Genomic DNA, 15,126 nt, shown 5'->3' on the forward strand with positions numbered 1-15,126 from the left:
ATGTAGAAGTGAAGGCATATAAAATGATTTCAGGTACATCCTTGGGACAGAACTAATCCAGCAGAGGGAAGCCAGTGTTCCTCTCCTGGTAAAAGTCTTCAGACACCTAACATGGCCCGCTTTGTTTGGTCATGTGCAAACGAAGGCATCATTTTTATATTCAAGCTAGGATTCAAGATTTACAGAGAAAATTTAGGATATAGGTTTACTCTCCCGAGGACCACTATTTCAACTAGAAATTCACTTAAAAACTACTAATTTCTCAGAATGCATGAAATAGATCTCTAATTCAAGAAGAGTTGTAGGATTTATATTTTAAAATCATTACTTACATGTACAAATCATAACTGCTGCCACAAAGTAAATAATGAGAGGGCAGTTTTGCTATGTATGCGTAAAATTAGAAATACTACTTGCAAATAGTAAATATATGAAAAGTTCTTAGAAAGTCTGTTCTCTACCTCTTATATCTTAATAGACTTTAGTACCTTTTTTTCAGAGGCAAACGTCAACAGCAGGTAGATTTAAAAAAGGAGTAGGTTCTAAATTAATTGCATTTCAGTATTTTCAACCTAGCTTGCCTTTAGCCACAGTCTTGTTCTAATGGCTCCTCATTCCAGTATTTGCCTTGAAGGCATCTGTTTTCTTCTAGCTCTGGTTTTCTTCTTGGTGAACGGTAATCAAACTATCTCTTATTGCTACCCCCGAATTAGCTTTAATATATTTAAGAATTGGACTCAAAAAATCTCCAGAGATTTTCAAACTAGTGTGCAGGTGATAGTTGTTGTTTTTTCCCTTTTCAAAATAAACCATCTTTAAGGTGGTTTTAAGATTTTTACTATTTTAAAAATCACATAAAATGACTGCTTTCATGTAACAGTGCTTTTTCCCCATGTGCAACCCATTGAAAAGGTAACTTCAATAATTAAAAAAATAAAACCACTCAATGCTTTATTAAGCAAATGAATTAATAGTTAACTTTTTAGATCCTGGACCTCAACATTCCTTTGCTATTCAAATCAAAATGCAGTAGTCTTCACATTTGTTACCATGGATTTCAAAAGAATAATCTACATTTCTAAAGCTATTTATATAGAAAGACAAAAGAGAACATAATTAAGCTGGAGTCTTTCCACAGCATTGTCTTTTGGGGTCCAGGCAGCAGAAGCATGATGTAGGTGAAAAAGTACTATGGCCAGGTTCCAATGTATGTGATTCAAGCTGAAGAACAAAAACTTGAACTGTGAATACATTAGCTCAGCTCAAAAAGTGAATGCTAACCAGAGGGTCTCCATCTTTGTGGAGACCAAACAAGGGCAAAGAGCTTAAATGGTAGCAGCATCACTGCGGGTTATTTATAAAACAGTACTTTGCAACACATACCAAGAAGCTAAGACACCCATTGCTCATACCTCTTAGAGAACAAAAGAGGATGCTCATTTGTCTGGAATGGTTTTTGAAGGAAAATATTCTGGAAGGCAGGAAGAGAACTTTCCTTACTTGAAGGCCATCTTTCTCCCGATGGGCTCAAGCCTGTGAATTGTATCTCATTTATTCTTCTCAGTGTGAATCCAGTCCAGCTCTAGAAGTTACAGACTGCAAATACTTTTATAACCTAACTCCCATTATCAAATGGGCTTCTTTTCTTACTCTATCTTCTGATACTCAGAACCATTCAGAGCATTTATTTACTACTATAATATGCAATGAAATGGAATTTAAGAAACAACTCTGCAAAATAAGGAATATAAGAGCAATTTGGTCTTTTTTTTTTTAAACGTTTGGTCCAGTAGCATGGGGCAAAGCTTTAGCTGAGTTAAATTCCCACTTCCTTTTGATAAGAAAAAGTCAAAATAAATGAACATTTCTTAGAAATAAACTACAAACAAATCTATTTGTAAAAGTAAGAGGAAATCTGTTCTTTTAAAGCATTTTGGAAAGATGGAAAGTTAAGTATTCAATTGGTTATATATACTTTTTGGATATTTCAACTTCTGTAAGATTGGAATCTAGTGAAGCCTTCTTTCAATTTTCTAACACCATATACAAAATGTTATCAAAATGTATAAAAGATGCTTCTAAAAACAACTGTTAAGTTTACTGTTTTTGACTTAGTGATCAAGCCATAATTTTTTCAATTCCAACTTTAATTTGTTCCTGTACACTCTCTTTAACGGGGCTTTGGGCTTTCAAGTCATCCTCTTCAATCTTTGTATGATAAGGTGAGCTACTTGCTTCTGTTTAGCAGAGCTGGATCAGGAACATCTCTGCATTTGATTGGCTGGCTTTTAAAGGATTACTCCTCTGGAAAGCCACTGTTCGGTATCACATTGCTAGCAGTGTGGACTTAATTGTGGTTAAAAATTCAAATTGAAGAGGAGTATTTACCATCAAAGAGAATGTAAACTTCAGTATTCCGTTGTTACATAGCTTCTATACATCATATTGACCTAATGTGTGTGTGATGAAGAGCTCTGTTTCAAAACAACCTTAAATGCTATATCCAGAAATAACAACTGACTCCGGCAAAGAGAGGTAATTTGGGATCCCTGTATGTTCTTTAACAAAGCCAATACAATTTAAAAATAAATGAATTCCAACTACACAAATTGAGTTCAGAAAGATGAACAAAACTGAGGAAGACAAATGTCAGCTAAGTCAACAAGCCAAATACATTATAGTATTTATACCCAGATGAAATAAAACAATGACTTTCCATTTTTATTTTGCCTTTCCCAGTTACTCAGAGTAAACATGATCACTTTTCAAATTCCACTGATCGTTTTATCTGAAAGAAAAATTTACTGAGTAAAATGCTTAGCTGTAGGATTTTATATTTACAATCCATCAGGCTACAATAAAGTTACTAGTTTCTTCCCCAGTGTGAGCATTCTGTATGTGCGTTTTATTTACATTCTGTCACTTTCTATTTCCTCCTAAACTTTATATGCTCAAGAAAGAAACTGTATTGTTATGTAACAATACTTCTAATTTGCAACACACATACTGGTTTCTCTCTCCCTTGAACCCATGTGCCTGAAAAATAAACACAATGTATCCCCCCAAAACACCACCTTGGAGTGTGTAAGGACGAGTATAGACCTGTAGAAGTATAAGCACTGAAAACAGTTGTGTGGAAGGGTAAAGATGTATCTGTCCTTGTTGACAACAATCCCCACGATTTATTAGCCACAGGCACCCAACTTAGTAAATGACAAGGTCCAAGGCCTGGCCATAAGAAGTGGGTAACCCAGTGGAAGTGAAGGCTTTTAGGTCTTACAACTAATGTGATTCAAAAAAAGAAGAAAAAAACACCAAAGCAAGCAAACCGTAAAACCTGGAGAAAGTCCTCCAAATAGAGCCTCTTTGGCAACTCAAATTGAACCAAATGATTCAGGTGGGCGATTAGAATAAACTGTGCGCCGTTTTCTTTCACTAGGTCTACAAAGCCCACAAATTATGTTTGGTCCAGAACACCAGGAGTTATTAGCACCTTCCTTTTTCACTTTTTAATATTCAATATATTCAGCAACAATCCTTAATCCATGGTCTTCATTCATTTATTGACTGAACAAGATCCTGGGTGCCTCCTGGTGATCGCTCCTTCCTGGCTGACCTTATATGACAGCAAACTGAAATGCCCCTCCGTGGAGAGGGTCAAGACCGCGAGGAAAGTCATCCAAAGGTGGACGCATCTTGCTTTCATTTACTTGTTTATTAGAGGGGCGGCGATGGCCGCGGCTGGACGAGGACGAGGCGAAGGGGCGCGCGGGCCGTGAGCCGCAGCCCCGGGGTGGGTACCCGCGGAGGAAGAGGAAGGCAGCAGCCACGCTCTACCAGCTCGGCCCGCCGGACCCAGAAAGTGACCAGCCCCTCCCCCCACTGCACCCTTGACCCCTCCCCCTCTTTCCAGGCCTTTCATCCGCCCGCTCGCCCGCCGGGCAGCCCCGGGGCCCCCAGATCTCGCGCCGCCCGCCTCTTTAGCCAACCCGGTCCAGCGACGCGGACAGGCCCAGGACGGCCCTGCGAAGCCCTCGGCCGGGCGAGGACCCCGACCCCGACCCCTCCGGCCGCGCCCCTCCCCCTCGAGTAACGCACCTGCGGCCCCGCCCCCGGCCAAACGCTGAGGCGGCGGCAGGCTGGCGAGGCCGAGCGGCTCGGCCCTCCAGGCGCAGTCACCTTCCCTTCCCCCGCCATTCTGCCCACCCCCCTAGCTCAGCCACCAAGCAGCCGCCGCGATCTTCAGCCGCCCCGAAATCTAAAGGGGTCCGTCTCGGGCACCACAACCAAATGGCTGAGCCTCCCTGGCCGGCTGCGCAGCCCGCCCATTGGTCCCTTCCCCCCCCGCCGCCGCCACCATTGGCTGTTGCCCGGACACCCTCGGCAGCGATTGGCTCCAGCTGTTGCCGCTCATCCGCCGAACCGCAGGTCCCGCCTCCACCGTGATCAGGTTAGTGTGCGCCGCGGGTGCTGGGGGCTCGAGAACCGAGCGGAGCTGGTTGAGCCTTCAAAGTCCTAAAACGCGCGGCCGTGGGTTCGGGGTTTATTGATTGAATTCCGCCGGCGCGGGAGCCTCTGCAGAGAGAGAGCGCGAGAGATGGACATGGACAAACGGATTCATTTAGAGCTGCGGAACAGGACGCCCTCTGATGTGAGCATTTGCCAAAAATATCTCTGTCGGTCCATTCTCCTACTTTGTGTGTGTGTGTGCGTTGGGGGGAGGCACTTTTTTTTGAGGGGGGGCGCCCGGGAGGTGTGGGTTTGGGGGTCGGACTGCAAATGAATTGCAAGGTTGGGGGGTTGCAATGCCATCCGAGCATGTTCCGGCTGCCGCCGCCGCTGCCCTTGGTGTGTGACTACCTGTGCGTGTGCTCCCGCGTGTGCGAGTGTGGGTGCGAGAGTGTGCGTGCGAGTGTGCACCCACCGGGGGCCAGCGGGCGCACGCGTTTGGGTCGGAGAGAATGAGGCAAAATAACCCTCTGAGCTCGCTGCTCCCTTGACTCCGTCTGGGGGGAAGATTAACGAGGGAGGAGGAGGAGGGGGGCTGCCTCCTGGATTTAACAACAAAAAAAGGGGGGTTTTATATTTTATAAATGAATCCCCCCTTCCGCCCCCCTCCCGCGCCTTCCCCCTCCCTTTCTCTCTCTCTCTCTCTCTCTCGCTCGCACACACACAATAAGTTTTGGGCTTCGCGAGTCCGGTTTAGTTTCTGATAAATGTGGGCCGAGGCCCCCGGGGAGAGCGCGTGGGGAGGGGGCTGCAGTGGAGTTGGGAATGGCTCGAGTTTAAAGTGCGTCTTCATTTCTTTGCAGTGATGAGGCGAGAGACGGGGGAGCCATATTTGTAACTTTGTAGTGTTCGTGAACGCGCCCTTTCTCTCCCTCCCTCCCTTTCTCTGACTCCCTTCCTCTCCTCCTCTTTCTCCCTCACTCTTTCCACCCCACCTTCGGGCCAGATGCTGATGTTTCTTCCTTTCCTTCCGAAGGGAGGATAAATTGGAAGGGGGGAGGGATTTTCGAACGTGCAAAGGCACAGATAATCCCCGCGCCTCCCCACCTCGAGCGATCGCTATTGCAAGTTACCCGAAGGCTACGTCCCGGTCCCCCCTCGCCCCTGCTCCTTCCGGCCTCGCTAAGATGCCAGCCTTTGAGCCCTCGCGCCCCCCGGCCAGTCTTTCTCCGGGGTGGGCTCCTCGGCAGCCATTCGGCGCCTGGTTAATACACGGGCACGGGAAACTTTGTCAGGACGGAGCTGCCCAGACCTGGTGCCCGTGGTGGGTATTGGCTGGGTCCAGATTTATGCGGGCATAGGAAACACGCAGCTCCGGGATGGGAGTTTGCCTTCTGGTCGCCGTTATTGATTGGGCAGCGGCGGGAGTACGGCCGGAGGAAACTTGCACGGATGGGAACCGGGAGGCTCGGGCGAAAGCCCACCCCCAAGGAGGGGGACGGTGAGGGTGGGTTACTCGAACGCTCGTTTGTATTTCTGTCTCCCTCTCGCTTTCAAACAGTGTTTTATGTGAGTTGGCGGCTCAGCGGAGGAGACCCCGGCCCTGGGGCGGAGACCCTGGCCGGCTCCTCTCCCGACCCCTCCGGAGACCAGGGCGGCGCGGGCGGGAGGACCCTTCCTCCAGCCTCGGTGGCCACGGTTCCACAGAGTTGGGAGTTCGGGGAGCACTGTGCGCTGACCTGTCGCCCCTCCAGCCCGTTAAAACCCGAATCCCTGGCGGAGGCAGGCCTTGCTTCCTCTTTTTCTCTAGTTCCTCCCCCAAACCTGAGTGAGACTTTTGAAAACAAGATCCTTTTTGTGCCCCCCCATCATAACGCAGCTGTGGACTGTAGACGTGCAGTGCCTTATGGCGCGCAGGGCGGGGAGGGGGTGGCGGAGGGAGGGGAGGGGGTGCCCGCCGAGAAGGCAGGAGTTTCCGCGAACAATCTGCCGGCGGTTTGTCTTTCTCTGGCCGGTTTCATCCCGGCTTAGACCCCGAGCCGGAGGATTTGGGGGCTGGGTGTGGTGATGGGGGAGGGGGCCGGAGCCGCGGTCTTCCCGCGTACTTTCCGGAAGCCCCCCGTGCGGAGGGGGAAGGGCGCACTGTAGGGGGCCGGGGTCGTGGCGGGTGGGTGTGGAGGCGCGGTTCGCCCGGCCAACCCCAGCCACACGGCTGGCCAACTGGGAGCGAGATCGAAAGCGGGTCGAACCGGCTCTTTAAACTTCCCCGAGTATGTGCTGGGGGAGGGGAGCGCGCCGCGCCGAACTGGGAGCGATTTCTCACGCTTCGCCCCCTCGCCTCCGAGTCTCCCAGCCCACTCGCCTGCCCCCTGCTTCGAGGCGGGGTGGGGCGCGGGAGGGGATGGAGGGGGCACTTTCGGCACATTTGGGGAGGAGGGAGAGAGAGAAAGCTAGCTAATGAGGGACAAAAGGGGTGGGGGAGGAGGAACTATTTTTTTTAACCGTTCTTAAGACAAATAGCTCTCGGCGAGCGCCCCCTGCGCCCCTCCCCGCCGCGCTCCCCCCGGGGCCCCCTCACACCCACCTTCGGAGCCTCTCCCAACTCGGATCCGGGGGCTGGTGGCCACGCCGCGACGCCGAAATAGGACGAGCAGCCATGTTTCCCGGGTCTCGCGCGGCCCGCCCCGCCCCTCCCCCATGGCGCGGCCGGCGCCGAGCGCGGGGCTGCGAGTGCGGGCGCCGGGCTCCATGCGGCGCGGGGCGCGGGCCGGCGGGCGGGCGGGCGGGCGGGCTGGCGCCGGGGCGGCCGGGCCTCGTGCGCGCGGGCCGGGCGCGGGCGCGCCGGGCCGGCCCTTGGCGGGCCTCCTGGCTTCCCAGCTGCTTCGGAGCTCGAGGTGTTTTGTTATTATTATTTTCGTGAAGGCCAGGCCCCGGAGGCCGAGCCCGAAGGGCGCCGAGGCGTTATTGGGGGGCAGGGGCGGCCGCCGGGGCCCTGCTCGCCTGTGGCACGACTGCCGGGCGCCGGGCTGCCATTTTGTCACCGTGGCTGTTGTCGCTGGGGGGGGGGTGTGCAGAGTCTTGCGCCATCGCCCCGACGGCCCCGGACGTGGAGGCAGCAGGGGAAGCCGGCTCCGGGGACCCCGGCTTGTGCTCTGGGCCCCGAGGGGGGCTTCCCTCCCCGCGACAACGGCCTGAGGCTCTGCTGGAGCGTCGCGGCGGCGGTCGCCCTGGGAGGGCGGCGATCCTCCCAGCAAGTGCTCCCCCCACCCCCCATCGCGCTCCCTATCTCCCCCGCCCCTCTTCTCGCCAGTGTTTCGCCCTTCCTCCCGCTGGCGTTTTAGACGTAGTGAAATGTGGCCCTGAAGACGTGCTGGTCGCCCCGGAGTTTGCTCTTTCGGAGGAACTGATAGGAGGGTTGGGGGAAGAATTAAACATGAGGTTTCTTCTTCGGGCGGGGGGCGCGCGCGCGACTCTAGCGGCCCTGACTGGAGCCAAGGACGGCAGCCGCTTACCCGGGAGGGACGAGTTGTCGATGTGTTGGGGAAACGCCCTCCGGGGCTGGGCTCTCCGGGAAGGTAGGTCGCGCTCCGGCTTTCAGGTGGGTGTTGCAGCGCCCTGCAGTCTGCTAGGGGGGCCCCCTCCCCCCGTCTTCCTCTGCCCCTCCCCCTTGTATTTTTTGCCTTGGGGAAGGCAGTTTACGGTAGTAAACGTCACCCTAAACCGAAAAGAGAAGGGAATAAGGCTTGCTTTTTAAAAAAGTAAGTGATGTCTTTCGGCCGACCGCCTTTCTGCGTCACGTCCCTGGCTTCTCTCCGGGACTTTTTAAAAGCCGATGTCAGTGCTGGTTAAGCACCTCACTGGTTAAAGTCTGGTGTCTGCGTGAGACTAGCTTTGATGGCAGTGCCCGGCAGAGGCTGCCCAGGAAGCCAGGTTTTAACTTTGACCTTTGGAATACGTCGCATGATGTTTTCCAGGCTGACTTACTGCCTAATTGGGTTCATGGAGCCTGATATTAACTCCAGTGTATGCAAGCCAACCAAGGATCCCCAGGCAGAAAACTGAGCTCCAGCTCGGTTTGGTCATGGTCGGTTATGTTTTGTTAATGGATCTGCCGCGGCTGCTGCTGTTAGTTTCGAGTCTGGGGGCTCCATCGTGAAGCTGAGTTTTGGCGCCCCCACGGACCTGAGTTTGAATTCTGACTGCTACAAGGAGGTAGGATAAGTTAACCTCCTCTTTGAACTTTAGTTTCCTCACCTGTAAAAGGGGGGTGGTGATCTGGTTTGATGAGTAAGTGACAAAAGTGGCTCGATCTGGATCTGGCCCTCAGGTGCTCAGTGTGTGGTAGTGTTATTGGAGCGAGAACTGCCGTACCATGAGGCACAACTTTGAGCTTCTCTCTGGTTCTGGACGACAACAACAACAATAATAGTGAATGCTCACACAGCCCCACCCTGTGCCTGGCACAGTTCTAAGTGGATTAGACAGATGAATTAAACTAGTCCCCACAGCAGCACTGTGAGGTAGGTACTATTGTTATTCTCGCATTACACACAGGGAAATTGAGGCAGAGAGAACTTACCACAGTCAGTCTGCATACTCCGCTTCTTAGTCTCTGTTCCCTCCCCTGAAGCACCCTTTTTTGTCAGACACCGAGGCGGAGAGCTTTTTCTTCTCTGGCTTTAAAACAGTGCCACCTTATGAGGGATTGAGTTTCCTGTCACTGAAGGTACCGACGTGAACCCGGGATGGCCTCCCGGTTGGAGATGCTGAGGTGGATGGTCAGGACCAGGGGCTCCGATACAGGGGAAACTGTACACTTTCTGAGTTTGGTTTAGAACATCACATCTGTTTAGGCTGAAAGAAGTCTGTCCTTTTAGGTGTTGGAGTATACATTTTGGGTAATGAGAAGACTCTTAGGCAGTGGTTTGTATGGGATTTTGCATGTAATGCATTTTCCATTTTTGTCACCATCTACAGCCAGAAAACTGAAGAGAATTGGCATGGCCTCTGTACCTAAGATGTAGTATACTAATAACAACTCAGGGATCATCTCCCTTAGTTCTCCTTAACAACTCGTCAAGGTTAGGCAAAGCAGTGTGACATCCTCCATGTTGCGAGGGTGGTCACTTTATACAACAGAGTTGAGTTCTCGTCCCACCGTTAAGCCAGGGGCCCCTTTAGTTGGACAGTAGGGACTCTTGAGAATTGTATGGTCCATTAGGTCCCAAACATGGCCCCTCATCAGAATCATCTGGGGAGCGTGTAAAATGCAGATCCCACAAGGGTCGTGAAATTCAGGGTGAGCTGCCTGTTTCAGTATCATGAGCTAAGAATAATCTGGACACAGAAACGTTGCAATCAATGTGATGATGTGGAACACTTAACTTTGAATCTCCATTAAGTGAAATGTTATCCCCCCAAAAGAATTCCACTTGTCTTGTTAGATGGTTATAACCCTTCCACCCCCCAAATTGTATTCATTATAGATCTTGAATTTTGTCAATAAAAGAATTGTGGAAAGTTGTTTTCTGTCATTATAAAAGTGCCTGTGTAGTATTGTTAGTTTTGTCTCTAGATAAAGTTTATTGTCTGGCCTTTTACAGAGAAAGCTTGGTGATCCTTGTTTGGGGGCCGGTGGGATCGGGATCTGGGTGGTTTTTTTTAATTATTTTTAAATTTTTTATTAAACATATGGCAGGCCATTCATTTGGGTGGTGCTTTAGGAGTCTTTCCAAGGTTTTCTTTGTGTGCCCTTTAACTAGTTGATGCCTAGTGGAAATCAACCTCGTTACCAGTTTAGAATTGAGTGTCCCTTCCATCTAGAAGTTCTTCTGTATAACCAACTAAAATTTCTCCGGAGTTTTGCAAAAGGTTTTTGCACATCTTGTAGTTAAATAGTTACTCTTACATTTCAGATGTCTTCTTAGGGCTTTGGGGCCTGCAGAAGGTGCAGCAGCTGTGTCCTCCATGGCCGACATCAGACCCTCAGAACACAGGTCATTGAAAGCCCCAGATGATCCTGCAATCTCTGGTTCTGCCCTGCTGCTCTCCCACCATGCATGTTTCCTGGGGAACATACCAGCAACAAAGTGGCTTTGAGTTTCAGCTTCTTTCTGCCTCTAGCCTTTCGTGCTTGAGCTAATGAGCAGAGGGAATAGAAATAAGATTGGCCAGACCGAGGAGAGGAGGGAGATGAATTCAAGGGGAAGAATTCCAGTTCCCCTAAGTTTGGCATGTACTTTAAGGACAGCAGGCCGAAGACCCAGTTCCCTGTCTTGGCCGCTTGTGCACCCCCAGCCTTTCAAGGTGACTCCCTCTAGACTTAACACAGTCCTCCTTATTTGTAAGACAGGCACCTACCTTAGCTTTGGGGGCTGATCATCCCAGAGCTTCAGTCCAAATGAATGATACCACATTGAAATAAGAAACTTGGGGCTGTGGGTGACCCTTTATGGGTATTGTATATAGGATACTCCACAGACCCGCCCCACTACCTTGGTGTAGTCGCTTGGGAGAGGAGCTCAGAGCTTGTTGCTGAGTGGTGATGAACCCTGGTCGAATGAACTTGGCCCAGTTGTTTGGCCTGAATTCTGACATGAAGAGGAGGCTCATTACTCTGGTGTCCAGAGGGGGCCCCTCCCTTCCAAGATGGGCGCTACCATACCTCCCCACCCCGTTTTGACCTGCCCACCCCCTGCTCACGCTAGTTGTCTAGTCTCCCAGGAAATACACACCATCAGTCCCCCATCACCACTACATTCTTCCCACAAATACAGGGAAACAGGGACCTGACTTTGAATCTTATAATCTTATGTTACATCGAAATACAATCGTACAAATGATAAATACCCAACAGTGGTATTTTCATTAAAGAGATGGAGTCTGGCAGGGATGGAGAATTGTGAAGGCATCTGTTATTCAGGACTTGTCATTTAATAAAATTTGTTGAAACAAGATGAGCAAAGCACCCATGGCCCTGGGCCACCTGCCCGGACATGGAAACAGCCTCCTTCAATAGAACCAGTTGTCCTGATGATATTTGTTAATACAAAGTCTGTAAACAAGATAAAATATCTTTGTTCTGCCACACCAGGCCCTGGCTTGTGCCCACTGGGCCACACCCTGCAACCCCCATGTTTCCACTCAGATTTATTTTGTTTTAGCCCCACAGCTGCCCTGGTGTGCTCATCTGTCTTCTTTACCAGAACTTGCTCTAGGCAGCAGATCTAAAAGATCAGCTTACTTGCTCCACGGTCACTTACCCTAATGTGGATTAAAGTCAAAGCTGTCTTTCCCAAAGATGTTTGTGTTTGGAGATTCCGGTTTGGTGAGGAAGTTAGCAGAGGACTATTAGAGACTTGTGTGCTGTTCTCAGTTTTGCCACTAACTTGGACAAGCTGCTGGGTTTCTCGGGGCCTCTGTTTCCTCTGCTCTAAAATGGGAGTATTGAGTTAGATTGGTGGCTTTCACACTTCCTGATCCTAACATAAAAATACGTTCCACACCACTACCCAGTGTGTATATACTGACAGGTTACACAAAACAATGACAAGGTGCTTCCTTACTCCATGGAAAACACTTCTGTTCATTAAAAAAAAAAAAAAAAAGAATAGTGTACTGGCTTTGACCCACAAATTGATCACATTGCTTGTGATTATTTGAGAGACATTAAAAGATGAATATTTTTTCAAGATTCCTTCACACTCAAACATCTTGCGGTTTGGTTTGGGAGAATGAGAGAACGCCGTTGGTAGCTGTGTGAAATCCCTCCAGGTCAATAGCGATTTCTCCTGCTTTTAAGCCAGCTCGCCCCTGGGTCCCCATGTTCTCAAACTGCACCCCTTTGGTTTTGTTCTAGCTCTTTCCCACCCCAAACCTTCTCATGGCGTTAAGGAGTCCTTATCCTAAATTCCTACCCCAGGTGGATGCCTTCCAAGGTTCCTGGTTATGCCGGGAGCCCCCAGCCAAACATGCCCCCCTTCTCTGCACACTCAGCCACCGGGCTCCCTCCATCCTCTTTGTGCCACACACTGTGCAGGTTGCCCGCGGGCTCCCACGTTTTCCAGCGCGGAGGAGAGACTGTTGGGGAGAGAGGAGAGTGCCTTTGGCTCCTGCTTCCGCGCAGACTACCTGGGTGGTGCATCCTGTCTCCCCCACTTGCAGCCACGGCACTTCTTGTCTCTCCGCAAAGTGATGATAGAACAGTACCTAGTGCATAGTAAGCGCTCAGTGAACGGTAACCGTTATTGGTATCATGGTCGGTTCCGCTGGAGCACCATCGTCGGCATTCACTTAAAACACACACACACTAACAACAGACACGTCATATTAAAAAGTCACGTTTGTTTCAGTGAGAGAAGAGGTTAGAAGCTAGAGAGTCTAACTTGGCAGACGTCTTTTTCCCCACAAGCAGTTCAATAGTAAACGTGTTGTTTCTAGATGTGCGTATAGCTGTAGCATCTCCAGCCCGTGGAGCTGCCCCAGCACCGGACCCCAGGCGGTTGCTAAAGAGGGTAAGGTCGCCGCCCGCCCTCTCCCTGGCTGTGCCCTTGCTCACTGCCCAGGGCAGCTGCATCGGACCCCCTCCCGAAACTGCACTCCAACCCTGCCCCCTTGGCCTCCGGGCCACCCCCTCTCCTCTCACCTGGCTTCTGAAGAAATGCCTAGCCGGAATCCGTGCCCAGCTCAGCTCCGCCGTCCTCGGGGTCCAGTCCGCTCCTGCTGCTCAGGTCCCTTTTGCCTCCTGGGCCCCTGAGCCACTCTGATCCTTTGGTCCCTCTCAAGCTTGGATGTTTCTCCCATCTCAAAGCAAACAGAAAACCTGGCTTGATTCTTCCGTGTCACCGTAGCTGCTGCCTAGCTCTCTCTTCCCTTTTACAGTCAGACTTCCTGAATTGTCTAGAACCACCTTCTCCGTGCCCTCTCTTCCTTCACACCTCAGCCCTCCCCCTCTGGTTGGCTTCCTAAACAGCTCCAGAAAGACCACCTCACTGTCTTCCTGACCTTCCTCAGCAGTGTCTGCACCCTTGACCTTCCTAGAGCCGTTCCCTCTTGTTCTCCCTTTCTCCAGTACGTCTCCTACAGCTCTGGCCACTCCTTGTTTCTGGGGTCCTTTGCCCTCCTCTGGGTGGCCATGAAGTATTGTGCTCGGGCGGGCCTGGACCTTGGACCCTCTCATTCTGCATTCTCCCGCCCTGACCGCGGAAGGGACCGGCCGCTGTCTGCGATCTGATGTGGGCCTCCCAGCCCCGAACTCCTGGCTCAGCTCAGGACCCACCCGATGTCTCCACCGGAGTGTCCAGAAAGAACCCCAGGCCTCTGTCACCTCCATCCTCCCGCAGATGCACCCATGATCTTCTGTCTGTCACAAGGTCCTGTCTATTTGAAATACTGTCCTCTCCTGCCTGCCAGCCGATGTCCCCGCATCAACAGCCCCCTTGAGCCATGCTTCAGACTTCAGCCAGCATGCTCTCACCAAAACACAGATGTAATGGTGCCGCCGGGCTTCGGATACATAGTGTTCTTAGGAGACCGTCCAAGAGCCTTACCAAGACCTTCCTCAGGTCCTGCGTGGACTGGCCACGGCGTGCTCTCATCCTTTCCCTCGCCGCCTTTATTCCTGCAGAACGACTCTGGGCCATAACCGCTACCGCTGTCACCGACTTAGCATCTAATTGTCTCCACCAGCTCCCTCACCCTCCACCCTCCTCGGCTCTGGGTCTGGTTCTTTTGTTATGAAACTCTTAGAGAAATTTCCTTCACAGAGCTTCAGTTGGTAATTATACATACTTGAACGTGAGTGTTTGCGTGAGCATTTCTGTCCCCCTGTGTAGCCGCATGGTTTAAAGGCCCCGTTTTTGGTACACGTCACCGTGTACCCTCAGCACAGCACTGCCCTTGGCACATGGTGGGCATTCTAGAAATGTTGGTTGAATGAAGAGACCAGGGTGCTTGCATGTTCTTGTCATTGTCATCACCTTCTGTCTGGAAAGCCAAGCACCAAGCCCCTGAAACAAAGCATCGGAAAGAATGTAGGGTTTGTTTACCCGCCCCCCCACCCCCGCCCTGCTCTCCCCTGGGTGAGTGAGCTTCTGCCTCTGGGATGGTGATTCACGCTTTCTTAGTACCCTGTGCTCCTCAAATTTTTCTGGTTCTTACAGCCCTGGCATAAAGAATTTGAACCTCGGCCCGAGTTTGTCTACCTTTTAGTTAACGGGTTGTTCACATGCATCATGTGTACATGTGTACGTTATAAAACACAACACCAACAAACTTAAACCTCAGAAGCAGACATCAAGAATATTTAGAAGTCCTAATATTTTCTTGCTGCAGGTCAGTGGATTGTGTTGGCCGGTCCACTCAGGAGACTACTCTTCTAATCTGTGGCTGGTTTTATTTTTAATTTGGTCATGAAGGTCCGTGCTGTGTAAGACATGCCTGTATGTTACCCAGCACTCTGTCCTTACGCAGAACTTCCCAGCTTTGGTGTGTGGGATGGGTTAGGGGTGGAGAGCATTCTTAACCCTTCCGCGACAAGCAGGGGAAATGCAGCGGTCTGCCAGAGTTCCCCAGCAAGGGGAGTGCCTGCTGCCTGCTTCGGCTTGGTGCACCCACCCACCAAAGCCCCCTCGGGCCGTCCCTGAGGGTCCGGCAGACCCCTGTGCCGGGTCCGCAGAT

General features: G+C 50.9%; 1 protein-coding gene and 1 long non-coding RNA gene across 2 annotated transcripts in view; one reads left to right on the forward strand and one right to left on the reverse strand.

The window, feature by feature from the left end:
* Window positions 1-3,700: 3,700 nt before the first annotated feature.
* Window positions 3,701-7,953, reverse strand: LOC123861053 (uncharacterized). The gene is made up of 2 exons (XR_010404971.1): window positions 7,034-7,953; window positions 3,701-4,575 (listed from the first exon to the last, which is right to left on the reverse strand). It is a non-coding gene; the product is annotated as an uncharacterized LOC123861053 (long non-coding RNA).
* The window catches only part of ANP32A (acidic nuclear phosphoprotein 32 family member A), a 37,244-nt gene continuing 26,637 nt past the window's right edge, over window positions 4,520-15,126 (forward strand). Inside the window, exon 1 of the mRNA XM_045899793.3 lies at window positions 4,520-4,651. Within this exon, the coding sequence (XP_045755749.1) occupies window positions 4,598-4,651 (54 nt within the window). The 5' untranslated portion in view covers window positions 4,520-4,597. The remainder of the gene's footprint in view (window positions 4,652-15,126) is intronic.

Source organism: Mirounga angustirostris, unplaced genomic scaffold (genome assembly GCF_029215605.1).
Source record: "Mirounga angustirostris isolate CCGP_5_RB_7025 unplaced genomic scaffold, mMirAng1.0.hap1 SCAF_9, whole genome shotgun sequence".
NCBI lineage: Eukaryota > Metazoa > Chordata > Mammalia > Carnivora > Phocidae > Mirounga > Mirounga angustirostris.